Source organism: Peromyscus maniculatus, chromosome 18 (genome assembly GCF_049852395.1).
Source record: "Peromyscus maniculatus bairdii isolate BWxNUB_F1_BW_parent chromosome 18, HU_Pman_BW_mat_3.1, whole genome shotgun sequence".
Classification (NCBI taxonomy): domain Eukaryota; kingdom Metazoa; phylum Chordata; class Mammalia; order Rodentia; family Cricetidae; genus Peromyscus; species Peromyscus maniculatus.
In genome coordinates this window covers 48,785,659-48,811,903 of record NC_134869.1, presented here as the reverse complement: position 1 = coordinate 48,811,903, position 26,245 = coordinate 48,785,659, and the positions used below count along the sequence as shown (strand labels likewise).

General features: G+C 48.2%; 1 protein-coding gene across 2 annotated transcripts; it reads left to right on the top strand.

Annotated features, from left to right (window-relative positions):
• Positions 1-151: 151 nt before the first annotated feature.
• Positions 152-18,686, top strand: Kics2 (KICSTOR subunit 2). Of its 2 annotated transcripts, none has more exons than XM_006973339.4 (3): positions 152-449; positions 6,018-6,303; positions 15,954-18,686. In XM_006973339.4, exons 1-3 carry the CDS (start codon positions 215-217, stop codon positions 16,768-16,770), a joined length of 1,338 nt encoding a protein of 445 aa, XP_006973401.1. In that variant the 5' UTR covers positions 152-214; the 3' UTR covers positions 16,771-18,686. The 2 variants fall into 2 exon arrangements, with proteins under 2 accessions (XP_006973401.1, XP_042119119.1); XM_042263185.2 differs by having other exon boundaries at positions 201-449; positions 6,185-6,303; positions 15,954-18,274.
• The last annotated feature ends 7,559 nt before the right edge of the window (positions 18,687-26,245 follow it).

Genomic DNA, 26,245 nt, shown 5'->3' with positions numbered 1-26,245 from the left:
CCTCCCGCGCCCCGCCACGGCCTCCGCGAGGTCCCGGAGCAATCCCGCTGCACCCCAGCCACCCAGCCAGCCAGCAGGCTCGCCCACGGGCACGCGCGCGCACGCACGCCCGGCCGCACGCGGCGGCGCAGGCGCGTCCCTCCCCGCCCCCTCCCTCGGAACCCGGAAGTGGCGAGCGGAGCCACGTGGGTGGAGCTGGCGCCGCGCGGGTCGCATGGGGGAGTCTATCCCGCTAGCCGCCCCGGTGCCGGTGGAACAGGCGGTGCTGGAGACGTTCTTCTCGCACCTGGGCATCTTCTCTTACGACAAGGCCAAGGACAATGTGGAGAAGGAGCGGGAGGCCAACAAGAGCGCGGGGGGCAGCTGGCTGTCGCTGCTGGCGGCCCTGGCGCACCTGGCCGCGGCCGAGAAGGTCTATCACAGCCTCACCTACCTGGGGCAGAAACTAGGTACCTCCGCCCCGAACCCCCGCCCCTCGGGGAGGAAGGAAAGGGGGTGCGCCCGCCCTGGCTTGGGTGTCCCGGCACCCACTCCCAGCGGCGGACTCCGCTCTGCCCAGGTCTCCTCCCACCGTCCCCCTCCTCCTCCTCCTCCTCCTCCTCTCCCTTCTCCCCCTCCTCCTCCTCCCCTCCTCGGCTGCCGCAAGCCCCACCCACCGACCTGTGCAGCCCCTGTCTCCGCCTCTCCTGCTGCTGCTGCCTTGGTGGACTGGGCGGATGGATGCTCTTTGCTGGGCATCCCCCCCCTACCCACCTCCAAACCCCCTGGGGTTGACGGTTTTGAACCGTGCATGGATCGGTTTCATAAATGACAAGTTAACCAAGTTCTGTTGCCCCCCCCCCCCTCAACTAGTGACACTGCGTTCCGAGGAGCAAAACCAGGCAGGCCATGGAGAATCCTGGTCGTGTTAATAAATACTGTTTTTGTCTGACCTCTTAAAGCAGATGGAATCTTGTCCCCTCTTCCAATTGTACGTCAGTGCGTATTTAGTGAATGAAGGAGTGAGTGGATCCTGGGCAGGAAAGGCAAGAATTGAGAGCCAATCTTTAAGAGGAGAAGACTCTTAGGGTGCACACTGCTAGTCCTTCTGTAAATAAGATGGCAGGAACCCTTTTAACTGATTACCACTACAAGAAACAATTGGTATCCGTTGATAAGGAAGTCATGCGTAAAAGCCAAGGGCTATGCATTCAAGGTATTACTTGTAATAATAATGGCAAATGATAGCTAATGCCCAGAGAGCTGGGGTAGATTTAGTACGTTGGCTTCTTTTGGACCCTTTAGTTATTAAACGTTCGAGGGCCTTTGATGGATGAAGGATACGCATCTATGGCATAAAAAGAACATTGATGTGAAAGTGAGTGTAAATTACATACAGAGTTAATCCCTTTCTGTTGCCAAGAATTGTGATTGAATATTTGCTAAACACTCCAGAGAAAGGGCTTCCCACACCTTAACTTCTATAACTTTTCAAATAACTTGTAACTTAGTATGATCATTTATTGGCAAAAAGTGGCCAGGGATTTCACCCTCTCTGTATTTTCCTCTGTACAGTGTTACCTCACACAAATGTTTTTCTACAGTGTGGCGAATTGTGTATGCATGCATGGCAGCAGGCCATGGATCTTAAACCTGAGCACCTGCCTTGAGATATCAGATTGAGGGTATATATACAATTGATTTAAAACATGCACGTTTATTATAATTTATATGCTTTATATTCATGTATGTATATGATACATATGTAGTCCAGCTGTAATAGTGAGGGTAGATAATATTCCGGCAGTTTGGGTTGTTTTAGGCTTCCCTGCCTATCAAAAGTGGTGACTGAGCCACATGCCATGATTCTTAACTTTTCTGTTGTTTGAGGTCATCCACAGGAATGTAGTGAAAGTTGCCAAGTTACACACCCCTCCCCTAAATATATGTACATAGTATTGTATACATAACCAGAGAGGGAGAGTGAGAAGGAACAGATGGGTTTCCTAAAGTCCATTTGTGGGTTCCAGGAAAAATAAACAAATAAAATCTGCACTAAGTTTCAATTGTGTGCTCCAGGTCTCCGTGTAAAGAGGACTGGGCACGTCGGCTGTGAGCGTGAGGAAGTCCTTTACGGTCGTTGGCTCGGCTGCCGCGAAGTGCCCGTTATTGTGTAAAGTGCTGGGTTGTGCTTGAACCCCAGCTGTCTCGTAGGGGAGCCTCAGGGACCTGACCTGAAGGTGACTGACTGCCTGTCAGTTCACACTGTGAAATCCGCCTGGGTGCTCTAGGGCTGACCTGCCAGGAAATGTTCTGAAAATGGCATCTTGAAGTCCTTCGTAACTTACACGCTCAGGTGATAGTCGGTACAGCTGAATTTCAGAGCTTAAATTTAACATTTTTGCATTCGTGTAGTGGTGCAAGCATGATCGCAGTTGGACTTTATCAGAGAACGGGAGAATTGTTATTTAAAGCAGTACCATGTTCTGTTGTCTCTTTGCAGTTCATACGGTTTTCTTTGTGAAGCGAAATGAAACAATTATTCGGACTCTTTAAAAATCTGAGACATGGTTTGGGGATGGTGGTACCTGCCCTTAATCTCCCCACTCGGGAGTCAGTGACAGGCGTGACTGTGAAGCCACCCGATGCACATGGAAAGTTCTCAGCCCGCTGGGGTTGCATAGTGAGACCCTGTCTGAAAAGACAAAACAAACAGAAACGTGGTCTGAAAAGCCTTTAGAAAATTTTTGTGAAGGTATAATTGACAAATAAAAACTATATTTACTTAGGATATCTAAGTAGATGTTTTGACATACATTGTGAAGTGATCACCATAGCAAGGCGATTGATGTATCTTACCGCCTCATTCTTTCTGTGGTGGGAACACTTAGGATCTAATGGCTTAGCGGATATCAAGTGAGTCTAAACTGATACAGTGGTACAGCGTGCTTGTGATCCCTGTAGGCAGGAGCAGGAGGACGGGGAATTAAAGGTCAGCTTGGGGTTACAAAGTGAGACCCTGTCACCCACAAAAAAGCCTTTGACCTCTGTCTGAAGCTCTAGCAGATGGTCCTGATGAAAAATGCAAGCATGGACCTGTCAATGTCCCGGCTCCATTCCTGAAAAACTGGGTGTCTCAGCTTGGCGACTTCTCCTAGCTTGACTGGCAGAAGAATGCTAGTTTGGGAAAAGAACAGTGGATAAAATGGGCAGAGTGAACGGCAGTGGAGGATTTGAAGCCGTCCTACTGCCCTGGCCTCTGAGTCATTACAGGGGCGTTTCCTCAAACTCGGATTGATAAACTTTGGCATGCCGGGAGGTGACTTGAGAATGGAGGTCATTCCAAAGAAGTTGTAGAGCGAAATGCTCAGGATGCTTAACATGTTGTGCTTTTCTTTTTCTCTTCTCTTCTCTCCTCTCTCCTCTCCTCTCCTCTCCTCTCCTCTCCTCTCCTCCCCTCCCCTCCCCCCCCTCCCCTCCCCCCCCTCTCTCTTTCTCTTTCTCTCTTTCTATTTCTTTCGGTTCTTTTGGAGACAGCCTTTCTCTGTGTTTTGGAACCTCTCCTGTATCTCACTCTGTAGCCCAGGCTGGCCTTGAACTCATAGAGATCCGCCTGCCTCTGCCTCCCGAGTGCTGGGATTAACCACCGCCCTTCATACTTAACATGTCCGTTATGCTTTAAATTTCATATGGGATAAAAGGTTGAAACCTTGGAAAAATAATGGTCATTGGTAACTAGAACATTCTAGAAAAAAAATCCAAAACGTCATAATTAGTAAGTTGAAAGTACTGAAAGGGAAATGAGTTGGGTGCTTCTGATTGCCCAGCACAAAGGAAGATTGGTCCTCATTGGGTACTAGAAGGTAGGGTAGCCAAGAAAACTTTGGGAAAAGAGAGAGAATTAAAAGTAAGGGGGTTGGTGATCTCTCTTGCTCGTATTAGTTTTATCTACTGGTGACCGGTGTAGATAGGTGTTTAGAAGTATCATTTGAATTTGTGTTGTATTTCAGTTCCCCTGTGATCTGATAAAGGTAGGCATTACTTTTTCGATGCAAAGTTCAAGTTTTTGCTATGGCCACTGGGTTTGTTTGTTTGTTTGTTTGTTTGTTTGTTTGTTTTTAACAGGGGAAGTGAGTAGAGTCGAGGTTGCCTGTCTGTTAAATAGTAATTTACCACAGGCTTTCCCAGGCTTGGTTACATGTTATTGGGAGTTGAATACTGTCAGTTCAGTGGGAAGAAGGGGCCAGCAAGACCGAGTTCATCCTTCTTTCCGGGCCTTTTCACAGGGCTGTTCATCTGTCTTCTCAACAGATCTGGTTTTATGTTGACAGTGACACATTTAACACTCAGGACATCGAGGTTGATTGAATGTCACACAGCATTTAAGTTTGGCAGTGAGGACTTGAAATTGTCCTTTAGACTTGTAGAGCTTTGGGCTTTTGTGTGATGTGTTCTGATGCCGTGGTTTGGTTTTTAGACAGTCTCCCATTGTGCAGGCTGACCCGGAACCCACCTGCCTCTGTCTCTCAAGCTCTGGGGTTATATAGGTGTATGCTGTCATAACCAGCTCTGTATGACATTTTTATTACCTTCCTAACTTGGGAGATCTTTGTTCTAGACATGGGCACGGAGGACTGTTTATTCTATACCAATCACTACAAAATGAGAATATAGACAAGGAGGACAGAGCTGCGAGAAATGTCGTCACTACGAGTGCAGCCATTCCCCATGTATGTGAGAGAAAACACTTTATAAAATTCAAAATTTAGGGATCAGAGCCAAGTAGGGCTTCCAGGTTGGTGGGGGCCTTTTGGTGTGGGTCTGAACCCCTGTATCACACTGCTCAGACGATGAAGTGGGAGAATGGCGTGTGCCAGTTCCAGCTTAGACAACAAAACATCTGGATGAAGGCTTTCCTAGGATGTCAGACCTTCAGCGTTAAGACCTGGAACATCTGGGAACATCTGGTCGGCGTAGTAGCAAGGGACGTAAGGTTCATTTCTTGACACGTAAACCAAGAAGTGAACTAAAAACAATATTCTGAAATGAATTATTAAGAGGATATTTTTCAAATGCCTTAAGAGTTAACTTTCATTCTTAATGTATTTATAATATCAATAAATTCATTTCACGAAAGCATTCTGAGCTTAACAGGAAATCCCCGAGATTTTTGTACATTTGCAGAAATCACAATCGTGAGCACTTCCTGTTTCTTTTCATTCTGCTGAAGTCTCGTATCTGGCTCTTCGATGGGGGAGCTAATGCTTAGGAAAATACCCGTGCAGCCAGCTCTGTGATTAGAGATACAGTTAGTCATGTACAAATTCACAAGTAAGGAAGCGATTCCTCGACCGGCGGGTCCCTTTCAACCGTCGGCGACGATGCGGCTGTCCTGATTCTCGGGCGGGTTCCCTTTGCGGTAGAACGGCAGTTGTAATTGGTTCTTGGTCTTAATTCATACTGTGGCACTTATTATGAAGCCCACATTGTCAACCTCGTCAGGAACACGGCAGTCCCCAGCTCCGAGACCCCAGTGTGTGGTCTTTTGTAGGAGGATGCGTGTGAGCGTGCATTCTCATTTCCCGGCACGGCCTAAAAGATAAGATTCAAGAAAAATGCACCTCTGAAGAGGAAACAATGTGTGCCGGGCTGCCAGTTCTAATGGCAGTGTTTTATAATCCTCGTGTTCTCCTTTTTAAAAAAGTATGGTCTATAAAAAAGGAGAGTTTTTTTTTAAATCCGGGTTTATGTTATATGCTGGGTAATTATGTTCTAAAATAATTTTGGATGTTTGTGGAGTGGGCAACAATGGTTACGTGAGTAAGATGGATTTGTAGCACGTGCTCATTTTTGACCTGTTCCTCAGTGAAGTGCTGACGTGGGGTATCCGTACCCCACTCCTTGAGTCGGAGAATGTGGTAGACACAAGCTCACCGAGCTCCACAGGTTCCAGTTCTCTCCACGTGGGTGCTGGGAGGTGCCTGGTGCTTCTGTCTGCCTGCCTCACCGGTCCTGTGCTTCTGCCGTTTGCTTCCCAGGGGGCCAGTCGTTCTTCAGCAGGAAGGACTCCATCCGCACCATCTACACCTCCCTGCATAACGAACTGAAGAAAGTGGTGACGGGCCGAGGCGCCCCGGGCGGCACGGCTCCCCACGTGGAGGAGCTTCTCCCCCACCTGTCAGAGCAGCTCTGTTTCTTTGTCCAGGCCCGGATGGAGATCGCAGACTTCTACGAGAAGATGTACGCCCTCAGCACGCAGAAGTTCATCAACACGGAGGAGCTGGTCAGCGTTTTGGATACCATCCTCAAGAAATACAGCTCCAGGTGAGTGCGGAGAGGGTGGCGGTCTGTCAGCCCCACACGGGCTCCGAGTCTTCCCTGACTCTTCGGAAGGTCCCTGTACTCCGTTTTATATGCGTTCATTGAACAGCAGGCGTCCATCGGCACTGTGAGGTTTAGTTAACCATGCTGGGCAGATCCCCTCCGTGTGTTATCAGGGAAGACAGGAAGTCACACAACAGAATGGCTGTAGAGGGCCTGGAGATGGCTCAGTGGGTAAGAGCCCGGCTCTGCAAGCATGAAGCCCTGAGTTTGGATCCTCAGCCTCCACGAAGAAAGCTGGGTGCCACTGCATGCACCTGTAATGCCAGTCTGTGGGTGCTGTAGACAGGAAGACTGCTGGCGGTCAGCGAGAGACCCCTGTCCAAGGAACAAGGCAGGGAGCCATAGAGCGGGGCGCCTGACGTCATCTTCTGGCTTTGGCACCGAGGCGCGCGCACACACACACACACACACACACACACACACACACACACACAGTATAGAGAACAGTGTGACTGACCAGCTACCTGTCTAATAAATGCTCTTTTCAGAGTAATAACCTGGGAGGTATCTCTCTAACGCTCACGTGGTCATTAAGATAGATGTGTCAGGAATTGTGTTTTGGTTTTGTTTTCAACTCTTAGTGGAGGCATGCATTGCTGTTGAAGGACAAACTAGTTCTTTGGGATAACCAAGAAATTATTTCAAGGCCAGTGTAACTTAAAAGTTTTTTTGCTCAGCCGGGCGGTGGTGGCGCATGCCTTTAATCCCAGCACTCGGGAGGCAGAGGCAGGCGGATCTCTGTGAGTTCGAGGCCAGCCTGGGCTACCAAGTGAGTTCAAGAAAAAGGCGCAAAGCTACACAGAGAAACCCTGTCTCGAAAAACCAAAAAAAAAAAAAAAAAAAAGTTTTTTTGCTCCACTGGAAAATTGTGTCTATTTGAAGAAACTTGCTCCTTACAAAGAGATGAAGCTGTTTGTGATGCACCTGCCACCGCCTGACCCTGGAACCAGTGCCCAGAGAACTGTAGGAATTTAAGAACATCACCGAAGTGAAGGCCTGGTTTTAGTATGGCTTCCTGGGAGCCTAGCACAGTAGAGGTACTACTTGGATTAGAAAGATACCTTTGAAGGATATTACACATCTGGGCATATTAATTCAGATAGGTTTGATTAAACAGAATGGTACCCGGACAAGATGCCACGTGCTTATAATCCTAGAACAGCACCCACTGCGTGGCAGCTGCTAAATTGAAACCGGCTGAATAAATTAGTGAATAGTTGTGTTCAGCCTGACCGTTTTGCCCAATTTGGTAAATAGTGGGGAACCATGAAAGGTTGTCAACAGGGGTACGCCATCTTCTCGTCTCTAACTGGGCTAATGACTGTAGCACCAGGTCACGGAATGGGTCAGTGGAGATGTGATCGCAGGAGGGAAGGGCCGTGGGCAGGCTCCTGGGGCAGGTGGGCCGGCACGGGCTGGTGGTTCATGTGGCTGCAGGACAGTGAAATCGGCGCTAACCAGGAGTGAACACTCTCGGCAGCCAGACGGTAGGCGTGGTGAGCTGTTCCTGCCGGAGAGGGTCTGGAAGTTCCCCATGATAGTATCGCAGACAGGATGGACGAGGAGACGGCTGGGCTGCTTTAGAAGGAGGATGCCAAGCTAAACCTGAGGTCAGGATGTCAGTAGCTGCTTTTCAAGTGAGACTCAACAGGCAGGTTAAAAATAGAGGCCTAAGCTCAGCCGAAAGGTCCCAAGTCAAGGAAACAGAGAAAGCAAACCCACCCAATTTAAAACTGTTTCAAGAGGAAAATGTCAAGTTGACTTAACAAAGCATCATTTGGTTTTGTAGCTTGTAGGTTTCAAAAGAGTATGATATTTATAGCATCTATTATTTCTGTGTTTGCTTTGTGAGAGAGAATCTCACTCTGTAGACCAGGCTGGCTTCAAACTCGTAGCCATCCTCCTGCCTCTGCCTCCTGAACGCTGGGATTAAAGGCGTGCATTACCATGCCTGGCGTCTAATCATCCCCTGTGAAGGAAAAGGGCAGCTGCTGAGCAGCTGTGGTGAGCCGTGCATTCTGCAAGACTCTTCCTGTTGCCTGACTTCAGTCACGGGTGCAGATGGCACTCCCTTCCTGAAGGGCCAGCATGAGGCAGTTGGTTCCGATCTCACCCCTCTCTGACTTCAGAGTCGGTCTGTCTGTCTTTCTGTTTTCGGAGCTGGAGGTGGAAGCCGAGGCCTCTCTCCCGAGAAGCGTGTGCTCGCCTCCCAAGCTCAGACCACAGCAGAGCTCGTGTCAAACTTGAGCTGCTGTCTACGTGGTCCAAGTGGTTAATTTCTCTCTGCCGACTTTTGCATTCGGCAGACAAGGTTGGCTGGTCAGACCGCACAGCAGGCCCTTTCCACGTTCACCTACTGCGAATAAGGTGCTTCCTGCACAGACTCGCATTATGCCTGCGTGCGTGCGTGCGTGCTTGAGCACAAGACATGATGATTCGGTTTTTTTCCCTTCCCTCTTACTTTATTTTAGTTTTTTGAGATGCAATCTTACTTTGTGTAGTCCAGCTTCTCTCCACACTCGCGTGAATCCTGCCTCAGGCTTCCAAGTGCAGTGATTACAGACCTGAGCCATTGCGCTCTCTTTCTCTCTGTCTCTGTCTCTCTCTCCTTTTTTCTTCCCCCCTCTGTGTGTGTGTGTGTGTGTGTGTGTTATATTTGAGGCAGGATTTCACGATGTAAACTATGTAGCCAAGGCTAGCCTTAAAATCTCCATCCTCTTCCCTCAATCTCCCTAGTGCTAAGACTGTGGTGTATGCATACACCCTTAGTTCCTGGCTTTTTAAAAAAAATATGTTATGGGTGTTTTGCCTGCATATAGACTATGTACACCGTGTGCATGCCTGGTGCCTGCGGAGGCCAGAAGAGGGCATGAAATCCCATGGAGCTGGAGTTACAGGCAATTGTGAGCCACCGTATGGGTGCTGGGTATCGAACCTGGATCCTCTGGCAGAGAAGCCAGTGCTCTTAACCTCTGAGCCATCTCTCCAGCCCTGAAGTTAATTACAGAGGCCAGAGAGAGGGCTCGGTGGTTAAGAGTACGCACTGCTCTCTCAGAAGACCCGAGTTTAGTTCTCAGCACCCAGTGGTCTGTCCTCATCTCTCTCTCAGGATAATCACTGCAATGCCAGGTTGTGGAATGGGTAGTTGACAGCCCACCTGTGTCTTGGTCAAAGCTCTGTTGTTGTGAAGAGACACCGTGACCATGGCCATTCTTTTTAAAAGGAAAACATTTCATTGGGGCTGGCTTACAGTTCAAAGTTTCAGTCCATGATCATCACGGCGGGAAGCATGGCGGCGTGCAGGCAGCCGTGGTGCTGGAGAAGGAGCTTAGAGTTCTACATCCAGAATGGCAGACAGCAGGAACAGAAAGAGGCACTGGGCCTGGCTTGAGCTTCCCAAACCCCAAAGCACCTCCACCCCAGTGACTCACTTCTTCCAAAAAGGCCACACCTATTCCAACTAAGCCACACCTCCTAATAGTGCCACTCCCTATGAGCCTATGGGGGCCATTTTCGTTCAAATCATCACAGCCTGTAACTCTAGCTCCAGGGATCTGATACCTGGCCTCTTTGTGCTCCCATATTCACACATGGACACCTCCACATACTTATAATCAAAAGTAAATCTTGAAAAGAAAGGAAAAACTGAGCAGAGTGTGGTGAGCACACTCACCATGTGAGCAGCAATCCAGTTTATATATAAAGCAGAGTGTGGTGAACACACTCACCATGTGAGCAGCAATCCAGTTTATATATAAAGCAGAGTGTGGTGAACACACTCACCATGTGAGCAGCAATCCCGTTTATATATAAAGCAGAGTGTGGTGAACACACTCACCATGTGAGCAGCAATCCAGTTTATATATAAAGCAGAGTGTGGTGAACACACTCACCATGTGAGCAGCAATCCCGTTTATATATAAAGCAGAGTGTGGTGAACACACTCACTATGTGAGCAGCAATCCAGTTTGCATGTACACACCGAAGCACCGACGTGGTGTTTGCACAATTTCTTGAGTGTACCAAAACACTGAATCGTTTTCTTAAAGGGTGAATTTTTTAGTACATTTATGGACATGGATTAAATACCAACAAAGCTGTTAAAAATGAAAAAACAAGGACTGGAGAGATGGCTCAGAACCCCTGTAGCTCCAGTTCCAGGGGACCTAATGTCCTCTTTGGGCCTCTGTGGGCTCCTGAATATACATGGTGCTCAAGCACACTCGTGCAGTGAACACACAACGATCCTTTGTCCAACTTCACATTTTGTTAGCATTTGCCATGCTGGCTTTCTCTCTCCCTGTGTAGAACAATAACAAAAACTTTACTGTTGTTTGGAAGTGAGATACTAGTATCGTAAATCACCTTCCTAAATACTCAGCTTCTCATCTTCTAGAACCGTATGTAATCAGAACAGTGTTCACACTCAGGACATTTCACACTGGTTTTCTTCCATCCCATAATATATAAATCGCATGCAGATTTCCCAGGTTGCCTTACAAATGTCCTCCACACCTGGTTGGTCATATGGTAGGTCTATTAGTTTATTTCAAGGACCTTGCATATTGATGTGATTTTGCCTGATACGATGTTCTCAAAGGTCATCCATGCTAAAGCATGTGACAGTGTTCCTTCCTTTTGTAAGGGAGGCTGGCATTGTGTCCCTCATGTTAAATGAGTTTCTACTTTGTGTGTTTGTTATAAATACCACCTCTTAGTGTGGAAGGTTCTAAAGGGCAGACCTCTGACCACATCTTTGCACAGGAGTCCCTGTTGAGCAGGTCTCCTGCTGTGTGTAGTTTCTGTTGCCCACCATCTACTGTCTGAAATGTAACAAGTTCAAGAATTAACAGGTTTTTAATCGCATGCTTGAGCTGGGGAGATAATTCAGTCAGCCAAGTGCTCGCAGAGGACCTGAGTTCCATTTCCAGAACCCACATAGGAAGAGCAGCGGGGCACAGTGGCATGTGCATGGTAATCCCCATGCTGAGGGGTGGAGCCAGGCAGATCCATCCCTGTGGCTGACTGGCCAGCCAGCCTGGCCTGCTTGGCTACCTCCAGGCCAGTGAGAGACTCTCTTTCCCACCTCTAAAAACGGGAGGCCACAGTCCTGAAAGATGACACCTAAGCTTGTGCTCTGACCTCTACATTTAGTGCACACACACGAGTATGTGCACACACACGAGTATTTGCACACATACACACACACACACACACGAGTATTTGCACACACACACACATACACACAAAATGATGTGTGCATCGTTTGATGAAATCACACTGTGCCGTCCGGTGGGCATGGCCCTTGTCCAGTAGGTCAATACACACCTAGATCAGAGAGAGACCGCATTGTCTTCAACTATTGTATACTGTTAATAATTGTATTTTATTATTAGTTATTGGTCCCTTACTGTGTCTAATTTATAAGGTAAACTTTATCACATCTGTGAATAAGATACAAGGTCCACTACTGTCCCCTAGGAGCCTGGAACAGAGGACCTGTGGAGCAGGGAGACTAGAATGTCCTCAGTGGGATGGTGGCTAAGGAGCCGCAGTCTAGTGGCTTTAAGTGAGAAAGGGCTACAGATTCCTCCACTGTAGCAAGAGAGACACCAGGTAAAATTTCCCATTTCCATCACTTTTAAATGTGCATTTCTGCAGATTGCTTCTTACTTCTGACTCTCACAATGTGTGGGTCTGTGGAGGACGGAATAGCATTTCGGAGTTCGGCTTCTCACCAGCCACGCCTGTCCTGTACCCTTCCTGCGCTCTGGACCCCAGGTTCCTGCTGCCTGTCCTCCCCCCCCCCCCTTCCCATGCCCTCTCCTTTCCTTTAGAGCCAGCATTCTCCACGGGTTATTGGCAGTCTCCTGTCTCAGACACTGCCCGGCTCACCACCCTGACTTAGGTGTATGTTTGTGGATCACAGCCTGAGTGAGCTGTGTGTGTGTGAGTGGCCGCGAGGCGCGCGGAGCAGAGGAAGCTAGGAAATGCGTCATAAAGCTGATGTCTGCGCCGGGCAGACCGACAGGGCGAGTGGTCAGCTCTCCTTGAGGACGAAAAAACAGCGTGGCCACTCACATGCGTCTTTAACGAGTGTTGAACATTATGCCTCTGTGGTGTCATGGAAACGCTTGCTCACAGGCGTTTCTGAAGGTTTGGTCTGAGACTTCGATTCCTTTTAAGTAGAGCATTGGCTATACATGGTGATTTCTGTGGTGGCACGCAGTAGGAAAATCAGACATGGTTCCCGGCTTGTGGGTTTTTTTTTTTAATGTTTTTTAATGATTTTATTTTTATTTATTTATTTATTTATTTATTTATTTATTTATTTATTTATTTATTTATTTATTTATTTATTTTGTTTTTTGAGACAGGGTTTCTCTGTGTAGCTTTGTGCCTTTCCTAGAACTCGCTCCATAGACCAGGCTGCCCTTGAACTCACAGACATCCACTTGGCTCTGCCTCCCAAGTGCTGGGATGAAAGGCGTGTGCCGCCGCCGCTGCCGCCCGGCGATTTTTTTCATTTTTCAATGCTGCAAAAGCGATGACCATCCAGTAGGAACTGTGCTTGGAATGTTGGACTTCGATCACTTCCCAGGTTCAGCAGAGTGCAGTGCAGTGATCCAGTGACATCGGGCAGCCCCGGCTGTCAGCTAGCCAAGCAGTCCTGGGGTGTGGCAGCGGACACTGCAGGGGATTATTGCAGGAGGAGCCGTGGTGGTTGGTAGGCTAGGAGCATGGAGCGTATTTTAAAGTTAGGACGGGCTGATGGGGCCGCAAGTCCAGGAGCATCTGCAGTAGGATTTTCTGCCAGTGGTGTTCTGTGGGAGTCAGCTGTCAGCCTGCCACAGCCCGGCGTCATCTGGGGGTCTGAATTGGGGGAATGTCCAGATCAGTTTGGTATGTGGGCGTGTCTGGGATATTGCCGTGACGAATGCTGATATGGGTGTTGTTTTGGTATTTGACTCTTTTAGGGGGGGGCCTGCCACCCAGCTCACAAATCATTCATGGAGGCTTATTCTTTTTTTTTGTTTGTTTGTTTTTTGGTTTTTCGAGACAGGGTTTCTCTATGTAGCTTTGCGCCTTTCCTGGGACTCACTTGGTAGCCCAGGCTGGCCTCGAACTCACAGAGATCCACCTAGCTCTGCCTCCCAAGTGCTGGGATTAAAGGCGTGCGCCACCACCGCCCGGCGGAGGCTTATTCTTACTTAATGCCTAACCTTAGCTTGGTTTGTTGCTAGCCAGCTTTTCTTAACTTAACCCATCTACCTTTTGCCTCTGGGCTTTTCCCGTTCTCTTACATCTGTAAATCTTACTCTTAGTTCATGGCTTGCTGTGTAGCTGGGTGGCTGGCCCCTGGAGTCCTCCTTCTCTGGCTCCTAGCTCTCTTTTCTCCAGTTTTCTCCTTCTATATTTTCTCCCTGCCTGCCAGCCCCGCCTACCCTTTCTCCTGCCTCACTATTGGCCGTTCAGTTCCTTATTAGACCATCAGGTGTCTTAGACAGTCAAAGTAACACAGCTTCCCAGAGTTAAACAAATGCAACGTAAACAAAAGTAATACACCTTACAATAATATTCTACAACATAGGGGAGGCCCAACCTACTCTGGGCAGAGCCGTGTCTAAGTAAGTGGGCTTTGAAAGCTGGCTCAGGAGCTGGAGGGATGGCTCAATGGTTAAGAGCACTTACTGCTCTTGCAGAGGACCTGGGTTCAGTTCTCAGCACCCACATGGTGTCTCACAATCATCTCTAACTCCACATTCAGGGGATCTGACACTGTCTTCTGACCTCGCCAGACATAGAACATGTAGACACATACATACATATATGCACATACATAAATGCAGACAAAATACACATAAAAAATAAATAAATAAATCTTAAAAAAAAAAAAAAGAGTGGCTGGTGCTGGGGCCCGACCTAGCTTGGAAGCAGATTTCTCTAAGACAGTGACTGCAGAGGAGAGCGGAAGAGTGATTGAGAAACATGGATGCAGAAGGGCCATGTTCTCACTGGCCTACTCTTCTTAAGTTGTCCGTCCTCCTCTGCTGAGAAACTAAGGCACTCCCACATCTTGTTGTCTCCTGCCCTAATATTATTGTGAAATGGGACGGTGTTTATAGAGGGCAGTCAGCAGTCTACATTCATAAATTCATTTACTAAACAGAAGTGTGACATATGACATATGTATGTACATGTATATATTACAAAATATCCAGCTACATTGTGCATGGTAAGGAGTACAGCTTACACATGTGTGTGCAGTACTTGGTCACAGTACAAACTGTCACCGCAGCACATGATAAGAAAACTTAAAACACGTTGTGTAGGTGGGGGTAAAACTGCACTGCTTTCTTGACCTTGACATAGTATATTTTATTTATTAAATTTTAACTAAATGTATATGTATGTGGGGAGGGTGTGTGCATATGAGTGCAGTGCCAGTGGAGGCCAGCAGAGGGCGTCAGATCTGCTGGAGCCGGAGTTACAGTTGCCCACCTGTAACTGACGTGGATTTTGGGAACTGAACACAAGTCCTCTACAAGAGCGCTTTGTGCTCTTAACCTCTGAGCCACCTACCTCCACAGCCCCTGAAGTGGTATAATTTTATCATTTCACACTAGCTAGAAACGGGTGGTGGTGGGGTGGTGGGAATGTGGCTCAATTTGAGTAGGGACCAGAATAGTCAAGGTCTTAAATACCTTCTGAGGATTTGAGGAAAGGGATTTTAAAAGAGTTTAGGTCTTCTTTTGTGGCTACCTTTTTTTTTTTTTTTTTAATTAATTTTTTAGGTTTGATTACAGAATAACGAGTTTCATCGTGGCGTCTTCTTACATAGGAGTCACTGTTCTTTGTCTGAACTTGTCCCCCTTCCCCACTGCCCTCTCCTGGCCTGCCCCTCCCCCTCCACATGGCTCCTTTTCCCAGTTACCGAAGGTCCTTTCTGCTCTTCGCTGCGCTGTTCCCAGCCTGCTCTTTTCCCTGCCTCCCTTTGGCCACCATTTTGTTTTTCATCATGGTTCACTGTGAAGGGACTTTGGGAGTAGAATGGACAACAGTTGTCTGGTGAATGCTGTATTCCTTTATTAAGTGTCCGTTACCCATTGAGCCTCAGATACAGGTGTATAGTGTTTATGTTCATCTGTAAAATGGGTCTATGAAATAGTGTGTCTGTGGACAGCAGATGTCCTAGTATTGTCTTTTGGTTGCATGCCCTGAAAAGAGGACCCCTGGTTTTGATGATCGTGTTAGTCCTACAGTTCTCAGAGTAAATAAATAATTATAAATAATTATAGTCAATGTAATTTCTCCTTATTTGGAAGGAAGATGGTCACATTTGTGAAGAGAAAACCCACAAAATCCAGGGTATTTTCTCAGGAGAATAAGATGAAATGCCCACGTTAAACCAGAGTTGTAAAAAATCAGCGCACCTAGACTGTGCCTTTCTGCCCGATGGTGCGGCGACCCGGGCTGCACTCGTCCGGCGGTGGCGCGTTGGGGGTTTGTGCTGGCGCTGGCGTGTTGTTTGTGAAGGTTCTCACTGAAGTGACGTTGCCACTGACTTTTTGTCCGTCCCCTCCCCCTAGGTTTCACCACCCTATCCTTAGCCCCCTGGAGAGCAGTTTCCAGCTGGAGGTGGGCGTGCTGAGCCATCTCCTGAGGGCGCAGGCCCAGATCTCCGAGTGGAAGTTCCTCCCTTCCCTGGTGACCTTGCACAGCGCTCACACGAAACTTCAGAGCTGGGGCCAGACCTTTGAGAAGCAGCGGGAGACCAAGAAACACCTGTTCGGGGGGCAGTCTCAGAAGGCCGTACAGCCCCCCCACCTCTTCCTCTGGCTGATGAAACTCAAAACCATGCTCCTGGCCAAGTTCAGCTTTTACTTCCACGAGGCGCTGAGCCGCCAGACGACGGCTTCAGAAATGAAGGCGCTGACGGCGAAGGCCAACCCAGACCTCTTCGGAAAGATCTCCAGTTTCATCAGGAAGTACGACGCTGCCAACGTGTCCTTAATTTTTGACAACCGAGGCTCAGAGAGCTTTCAGGGCCACGGCTACCACCACCCACATTCCTACCGAGAGGCCCCGAAAGGGGTGGACCAGTACCCGGCCGTGGTGTCCCTGCCCAGTGACAGGCCCGTCATGCACTGGCCCAATGTCATCATGATCATGACAGACCGGACGTCCGACCTGAACAGCCTGGAGAAAGTGGTCCACTTCTACGATGACAAAGTCCAGAGTACCTACTTCCTGACCCGCCCAGAACCCCATTTCACCATCGTGGTTATTTTTGAGTCAAAGAAATCTGAGAGAGACTCCCATTTCATTTCCTTCCTCAACGAGCTCTCGCTTGCCCTTAAGAACCCCAAAGTGTTTGCGAGTCTGAAACCTGGATCCAAAGGTTAGCAGGAGCTTGCCCGGGGATTTCCAAGACCGGATACGGTGTTCCCCGTTGCACGGTCGTCTGTGACTAGAATTTACGTCCACTCCTGCTTCTTTGGGAGCGGAGCTAAAGACAGATCTTCCCTAATCATGTTGCACACTTCGTAAGCAATTAAGACCAAGGATGGAATCTCCAAAGTGTAGTCTAGGAAGTGCCATGGCTACCCTGAGTCACCGTGGTACAGCAAAGTAGTGTCAACATTTTCCCATGTCCTGTGTCTCCCGTAGACGGGAAGTTGATCGGTCCTTCATGTACCTTTCCAGATTTTCTGTTCTTATTCTGAACATTGTGCCCCAACTCACTTCTCGGCATCCTCTCTCTCTTGTCCCTGAAGAGCAGCCAGGATACCATACCAGATGGGACTGTTCCAGTCTCATTGACGCGCATGTTAACCCGTGTGACAAGTTCATCTAATTAGTGTTGTGCTGTAATCAGGACCTTGTGAGAAATTCCCATCAGGCGGTGAAGTGGGAGGTGATGGGTTGGTATCGACCCTTATGGCACCTCAGCCAGCCGCAGGTTCTTTTCAGGTGGCCGCCACACCCAGCTGCATTTGTTGTTTTTACCTTTAAGACGCTTGGTGTTATTCTGTCTGAAGTCAGCCCAAGGCGGCGAGCAGGGTTTCTCCACGCGGGTTTCCCCGCTTGACGTCACTTCCCTGCCCGACTGTGTTTGCATCTGGCCCTGTCCGGTTACTCTCAGGTTTATAGAAAGCATGCCGCCGTGTGTTTGCAGCCCTGTTTAGGTTCTCACACAGCACAGCTTTTGTCAAATCAAAATGGTGGTCTTGATACTTCGTGTTTGCTCAAAATCAGTTGTGCTTCATAGTCCAGTGGCCAGGTCAGCCCTTCAGCACATCTGGACTTCATAGTCCAGTGGCCAGGTCAGCCCTTCAGCACATCTGGACTTCATAGTCCAGTGGCCAGGTCAGCCCTTCAGCACATCTGGACTTGGTTCCTTGCTCTCTGCAGATCATGTTCAGATGCAGCACCAGGTGTCTGTGGACAGGCTGCTCTGCCCCTTCCTCCTGAGTGTGTTCACAGGGAAGCAGAGGGATCAACGTGGGGAGCATTTCTGGCTTAATTGATTCAGAAGGAGAAGAAGCCACCAAGAAGAGTTGAGCTGTTTCTGCTGGATATGTATGTCCTTCAGAGCTGTGTGAATGTCCTGGTCAGATCCATGCTTTCCTCGTGGTTGTATGGCGCCACTGTCTTGTGGGGTGTCCACAGAGCACGATGGCCACACCAGCAGAGGCATGGAGCCCTTCCAAGGCCTTCTGGGCAAGTGTGGTCTACCTGTAGAAGAGTCTACTGGCCGGTTTTCTGCCCCCCCCTCTGTCACATACTCTTAAGCCGGTGTTCTTTAAACAGAAAGTAGTGATTCACTCTGCATTTTCTCCAGGTTCTATACACATAGGAACAAATTTTATAATAGTGACCTTACATTAAATTGAAAACATTTGAAATTAAAAGCCAAGCCATTTTCCTTGCTTTGTGCTTTGCCAAGATACTGAAAAATAACCCTTGGTATGATTTTTTTTTTTCCTGGATAAAACCACCATTAGCCTTAATGATATGGCTCCCTAGGTAAATAAAAAATTATAGACTTCAGTGGACTGTGGAGGAATGTAAATAAGACATGCATATATAAAATACTGAAAATAGTCAAATATATACATATTTGAATAATATATTTATTTTTAAACGTATTTTTGAGTAATTTAAGAGGTATTTACAAAGAACAGAAAGCAGATGTGACTATTAAGACAACAGGAACTCTAAGTCCCTGTGTGCTGTCAGGCGGTCCTGGAGGACCCTCAGAGATCAGTACTGATACTTTATTTCTGAAGCGCCGCAATAAAGTTTTCTAATTATATGTATATATATATATATATATATTTTTCTTTCTGATCAAGCAGATTTTATTGTGTACATATGCATGTTTGCAGGGTTCTTCTCCAAGAGCCTCCTGAGATAGGCGGGCTGGGCTGTGGGCTCTTGTGTGGCCCCCAGAACACGTTGTTACATTTAGACTCAGGTGTAGACACCTGTGCCAGATCACAGCTGGTGGGCACCCTCCCTTGGGCACAGGAGATGCCAAGGTGAACTCTGCATTTCAACACTGGCTGCTTAGGTTCGTGTGTTGGTTTCTCCTTCCTCTAGGGCCGCTTGTCCCGAGGGCTGGCCTTACCGCCTCCTACTCTGTTTTTTCTAGCTTTCTTTTTTCTTAGCCAAGCTCTTCTGCTTCTGGGAAGCCAGGCTTTTGACTCGTTTGACAGGTGTGTCCTCTAGGGATACATTCTCCTTTCCTTCTCCTCCTCCTCGCCTTCCCAAGGTAGGTCTGAAGTCTTGTAACTTTCCTGGCCAGTGAGGAAGACAGGTCCTGAGCCAGACTGAAGTCACTGGAGGAGGAAGCTCCACACTGCCGTGGTGACCATAGGCAGGACGGAGGCCTCTAGGGAACCAGTGGTGACAGAGATGGACACACAGATATCAGCTGCCCAGATTTTGGTTCAAGTCAAGAAGAAAAGTGGTTTTTTATTGGGATTTGCCCCCTGGAAGCAGGATTGAGATTGGTCTGTCATGACTGTTCCGCTGGTTGGAGAGGAGGTATGCACATTTCCTGTGAACTGCCTACCCTGGCGCTTATTTCTAGACCACAGCCGATGAATTCTAGGTAACTGGAAGTGTGTCCAACACTGAATTTGCCCAGAGGTCCGCCGAGTGTCGAATTTTAGGGTGCTGTTTGGATAATGGGTGAACCCTTGATGCCTTTGTCCTCTATGGGGTCCGGCCTGGTATCTGACAGTGTCATTTTCGGGGGATGTGTTCAAATGAAGCCAGATTGTTAACTGGGGAACCAAGGCCCTTTGAAAACTGGAAAATTTACCCTTCGAGGAAAACAAAACAAAACAAAAAGCAGGCCTTCCCTCCCCGCTCCCTCCCTCAGGTCATCTTTAAGTCTCTCGGGCAGCTTGCAGGTCTTTTACCCTGGCAAGTCAGCCCTATAAGCTCAACAGCTTTGAAAAGTGGCCCAAGAAAACGTGGGCTGCCTTTTCCAAGGGTCGGGGTGGGACTGTGAGAAGGTCTTGCGTTGTGAAAACATGTTGGAAATGGACTCGAAAGCTGTATGAATAAAAAGCGAACCGTCTTCTCTGACTCAAATGCGAATCCTTGTGTTCTCTTCCTTCTCTTCGAGTCTGAGAAACGCCTGTGTTTCAGGATGGGCAGCTAAAGGCCTAAGCAACACTCACATTTCCAAATCTTCGCGGCTCCTTGTTCCTGGTTTGTCATGGTTGGTTGATAGTCTCATTTCCGATCTGTCCCACCGGTCTTTTATGGGGCTGCTCTGAAATAACAGAGGTGTGTTCAAATTGCCTGTAGATGTAACCAACCGTCTTATTAAATAAGAAACACAGAACCAATGTAAAAGAGAAAGCCGAGAGGTCAGAGCTCAGAGCTAAAATCTCACCCTTCCTCCTGCCGTGGTTCCAGCTTCCCGAAAGAGAGCTATTTCCCTGTGTGTAAGTCGTTTCATAGTCATTCTGCCTTCTCATTGGTTGTAAACCCAAACACGTGACTGCCTCGTCACTGTCTGAATGTACAGCCCCCCAGGTCTTAAAGGCATATGTCTCCAATGCTGGCTGTATCCCTGAACACACAGAGATCTATGGGATTAAAGGCGTGCGCCACCACCGCCACACTCTGTCTATGGCTCTAATAGCTCTGACCCCTGGGCAACTTTATTTATTAACATACAATCAAAATCACATTTCAGTACAATTAGAATACCACCACAATTGCCATCTGTGACTGACTGTGGCTTTCTTCCTATTCTTCCAATGACAGAGGTTAAAGTGGTGACGTTCTCATTATTTATGATTTATTAGCCAGAATATGTATGTCTATAAAGAGAGCATCTTCAGTTACTGGGTTACCTTGAAATGTAGTCAGCTTGACTTCTGACTCCTTTACCTGCCACCCCCTTTTGGCAGTGTCGGGGATCAGAGTCAAGGCCTTACGGGTGCCTGGGCAAATGCCGGATCTCAGCCCTCGTTTTACCTTTGAAAAAAAAAACCAGATTCTTCCCTACTAGTGCCGGAGAGTGAGCCTAGCTCCCACCTGGTAACAAGGGCTGGGTCACTGACTCTGTAGCCCCTGTCCTAAACAAAGCAGCTTTAAAAGCCGTTCTTAGCACCATAGGAGGCACCTGTGCATTTTTCAGTCTTAATTTTTAAAACTGTTTTGCAATTATAATTAAGAATTCCTCCCTTCCCTCCCCTCCTTCCAACGCCCCTCACGTACCCTCTTGGCCCTCTCTCAAATTCATGGTCTCTTTTTCAGTTGGACTTATACACACACACACACACACACACACACACACACACACACACACACACACACACACTCACACTCCTATATAAACACAACCTGCTCAGTCCATATGATGTTACCTGTGTGTATATGATTTCAGGCCTGAGCGCTTGGGTAGCCCACCTGGGCTCTTCCCCGAGAAAGACTATTTCTCCTGTTCTCAGCATGCCTTAGGATTTTTTTGCATCTTAGGCTTAACTTTAGATTTGAAATAAAACAGGGCCGTTTTCCCCCTCGACACGATAGAGTCTACCTAAATATTACGACTTCCCCGTCTTGCTTCTGGCTAATTTTCTCCCCTTCCCCACCACTGCTGTTTCTCCCGCCTGTCCCCTCTCCCCGCCCCCCTTCCCTCCTGCTGGTCCACTAATCTACTTTCGCTCTATCCTTCACCTGATGATCCTTCACCTGATGATCCTTCACCTGGTGTTTCTCACGGAGCCGGAACATGGCCTAGTGATTTGCCCCAGTTTGAAGAAAGCCACATCTGAAAACTAACCATTTTTATTTTTATTTTCTTTTTGACAACGAGTTGGTCATTTTCAGTAAGGCGGGAAGACGGGGCCGGGGAAAGGTTAGTGTTGACAGGAATGGGTGCAATGGTGCCTCACCCCCTCGTGAATACACACCCTTCAGCCAGTCACAGCAAAGCAGGACTGCTTGCATCCAGCAGATGATTTGGCAGTGAAAGCTAATTAAAACAAAAATCTTCCCAGGCCGCGACTGATGGCTGATCTTGGTCGTCAACTTGACATACCTGGGAAGGGGAACCTCAGCTGAGGAATCGCCTCCATCAGATTGGCTTGTGGGCCTGTCTGTGGGGTATTTTCCTGATTGCTAATTGGTGTACGAGGGCTCAGCCCACTGTGGGCGGTAGGTAACCATCCCTAGGCAGGTGGGTCCAAGATAGGTGCCTGAACGTAAGCTTGGAAGCAAGTCGGTAAGCAACGTTCCTACCCGGTCTCCCCTTCAAGTCCTGCCTCAAGCTCCGGCCCTGGCTTCCCTCAAGGATGGACTGGAACCTGTAAGTTAAAGTAGACCCTTTCCTTTCCAGATTGCTTTTGGTCATGGTGTTTATCACAGCAACAGAAATCCACTAGCACGTGTATTTTTGTGGTATATTTTTAAAAGCTAAAGATTATGCTTGGACTATTTTTTCTAATTAGTGTATAAGAGCATTGAATTAGTCTCTTGATTTTTTTTCACCCTTTAAAGTTTTAAGAAACTGGGCTTTCCCCCTTCCTTTCTAAATGAGGAATTAAAAGCCACACTAGGTGACTAGCCCGCTGCAGAAGCGCTGTAGGCAGTCATTTCGTTCCTCTTGACTTCTCTACTGGGTCCCCATTGCCAATGTCATTATTTTGTGGCCCTGTGCCCGATTTATTCTAAGTAAGTTCTCCAGAGGAAATGAGTCAGAAGGGACGGACTGGATGAGCTCCTCTGTTGCAGAGACTCCTCTTGGAATTGTGTAACCCCACACGGCTTTGTTAATGGATGCCCCATGACTTGTCTGCCTAGTTTCTCAATCTGGTTGGGATGACTAGGCCTGCTGCTGGGGTGCTTGAATTTGAAAACCATATGGTATGTGTAAGATATCAATGCCCAAGAACAGAGGGAGGCAAGTGGTGGCCCCCTTTTTGGTAACCCTCTGTTTACAGAGATGAGCCAGGGCTGGGGCTCTGAACGCTGGCTCAGGGTGGGTCCTAGGGGCAACTGCATCGGAGTGTACCGTGAAGGGCAGAGGGAGCGGGACCTGACGATGGGAGGAAAGTGGTCCTTGAGACTTCCGCTGACTCTGTCCTTACAGATGGTTGTGCTTTTGCTGGTCTGGACATGGAAAAGTGGAGCTGGAATGCTGTTATATTTGACCGTCTGATTTGATCTGAGATTGCAGAGGGACACTCCAATCCCGCTGGGCTCATCCTGGTCTCAGTGGCTCTAGGGTTGTCTAGGCTCAGTGTTAGGGCTGTTCCCGAGGCAGGAGCAGATGGTGTGCATGTGTGTGTTTGTGTGTGTGTGTGTGTGTGTACTGCTCCTTTCCATGTATTCCTTCATCTCTTCACTCATTCACGCAGTAGCTGTTGCATGTTAACTGTGCTAAGGTTGGGCATATCATAAGTGGAGCCTGCTCCGAGCACTCCGGCAGCCAGACAGCCAGACGCTGGAAGGGCTTGTACCCAGTACAGCAACAAATAGATCTCAACTTGTTACGCATACACGTTCCCTTTACATTTTACCAGAACTGTGACTCTCGGTTTGGGAGAAACTTGCCTGTGGCTAATTGATTCGTTGTCTATCAGAATCACCTGTGTGGCAGATCCAGCACGAGAGTAAGTCAGTAGGTTGTGGGAGAACCCTGGAATTCGTACTCCAGAAGTTCTCAGTTACGACTGATATTGCCGGTCAAGGATTGTACTTTCAGAGCAGCTGGTGGGAGGTGGTGGCACACACCTTTCATCCCAGCACCCAGGAAGCAGAGGCAGGCGGATCTCTGTGAGTTTGAAGCCAGCCTGGTCCAGAGAGCGAGATCCAGGACAGCCAGGGCTACACAGAGAAACCATTTTGGTATTTTATTTGTATTTTGGAGATGGCAGCATTTCTCCTCCTCATCTTCCTCCTCCTCTTCCTCTTCCTTCTCCTTTTTCTCCCTCCTTCCTGTTCCTCCTCCTTCCCTCCCCCTCCCACCGTCTTCCCCCACCCCCCTCAGGGGTGGGGAGGGCTTCTTTAAGCATCCACACTCTTGAAAAAGGCTTTCTATCAAAAAGCAGCAATTTTTAAAAAAGTGCAAAATCTTTTAGTAAGTTTGAGAATAGGAGTATATTGGGAACAGCCAGTAGAGGGCGCTAGAAAAACCACCCAGCCCCGGAGCTGTGGCTTCTGTCTATCCAGGCACAGTGGGTGCCACTTGGCCTCTCCAGGACAGCAGAAACCCGAGCTGTAGCGCAGTGACTTCAAAATGACCATGTTTAGCATTTCCAGTGGGAGATTTCTCAGCCACTCTTGTAGAGAGACCGATAGTCATGCAGCTGGCCCAGGCAATGGGTAAGAAACAGGACTGTCATTTCCGCTGAACTTCAGTGTCTGTGTGGGGGCGTTTTTTGCCTACACGTGTGCATTGTGCACCCCATTCATTCCTGGTGCCTTCAGAGGTGAGAAGAGGGTGTCAGCTCTCCAGGAACTTGAGTCCCAGATGGCTGTGAACCACCTTGTGGGTGTGGGGAACCAAACCTGGGTGCTCTTAAATGCTGAGCCAGCTCCCCAGCCCCAATCTCTTATTGTTATTACTCTTTTTTTCTGGAGACAGGGTCTCACTGTGTAGCCCTGGTTGGCCTGGAGCTCGCTCTGTAGACCAGACTGGCCTGGGTCCATTCTCCTTTGCCTCTGAGTGTGCTGGGGTTAAAGGGATGTGCCACCACACCCAGAATTTTAACCAAGACTTTGTTTCCTGCGCTGGTGATTATGCAGCTAACCTCTGCAGACTCAGAGCCGGCTGTGACACCGTGATCGCTGACTTCGTCCCTTAGACAGTTTATTTGGGGACTCACGTCCTCCCTCAAGTTTTCAGATGCGAGGCTTTGCCTTCTGCTGATTTACCTCTTACAACGTTAGATGCTTTTGGCCGTCAGCCTGTGGTGGCCACATCAGGAAGAGACACTTAGAGAGAGGAAGTTGGGTCACAGGGCAAGCTCTTGAAGGGGATATCGGGACCCTGACCTTTCTTTCTCTCTGCTTTGTATGGCCACAAAGTGAGAGACAGCTTTCGTGTTCTGGCTCCAAAGCAATGGAACCAGCCGACTGTGGACCAAAATCTCTGAAACTATGAACCCAAATAAGTATTTCTTCCTCAGAAAAGTGACGGGAGCACTTGGCTTGTGGCACTTAGAAGGATAAACAGAGAGCGTGTCTTCATGTGGGAGGGCGGGAATCCACGTACTTCTTGAGTTTATATTGAAAATTGACGTCTCTTTCCCACTATCCATGAGCACAAAGTTTTCGACTGTAATTGCAGGGTTCATTGAAACCCATTGTGGGAGACGCTCTTGGGTGGCTGTTGAAGCACTGGAGGTCGTCTTGAACTTTCTCCGCTGCATCCACACTCAGGGTGTTTTCAGCTCAGCGCCCCCCCCCCCAAACCCATATCAGCGGACCTCCGTATTAATCCGCCGGGACTCCCGAAGCTTTGGAGTCACTTTGATTCTTCTCTATGCTAAGTCCTCAGCAGCGTCTCTTTAACTTTGTAAACTGATGTACACATGTGCGTGGGTGTGTGCGTGTGAGTGCGGGAGCCTGTGGAGGCTAGAGCAGGGGGCGGGTCCCAGAAGCTCCGGGGCTGCAGTTCCAGGCGATGGAACCTGACAGGGGTGCTGGACACTGAACTGAGGTCCTCTCCGAGATTAGTACATGTCCTTAACCGCCGCGCCATCTCCACAGCCCCAACTCTTGAGTTTTTATTAGTTCAACTTTTAGAAAATTGGTCTTCTACCTGGTCTCTCGCGTTCTGTTTCTTTGCATTTCAGCCACATTACTTACTTGACAGAGTAATTTATACGCCTTAACTGCTGAGCCCTCGCTCCAGCCCTAGTGATTTATATGTCTACTTTGCTTCTTGTGTTTTTTTAAAAAAGAAAAGGAAAGAAAAAAGAAAAAAGGAAAGGAAAGAAAGAAAAAGAAAAGAAAGAAAGGAATGAAGGAAAGAAAGGAAGGAAGGGAGAGAGAGAGAGAGAGAGAGAGAGAGAGAGAGAGAGAGAGAGAGAGAGAGAGAGAGAAAGAGTCCCGAGTAAGTAGCTCTGCGGAGCCTGCTGGGGAGCGTCCACTTTGAAGGGTCAGTTTTCTTGCTTTATCTCAGGTTTCTGTCAAACTGAACTCTTGCCTTGCTCTGTATTTTCTCATCTCTAAGCCTTTGCTCAGTTTTATTTGGAATCTGTTTAGACTAGGCAGGAATTCTTTACACTGACACCTATGAAATATAAAAATATTTTATCCTAATTTATTTAAAATTTACATTGAGCCCCCCCCCCGCCCCACATGTGCACATGCACGCGCGCGCACACACACACACACACAC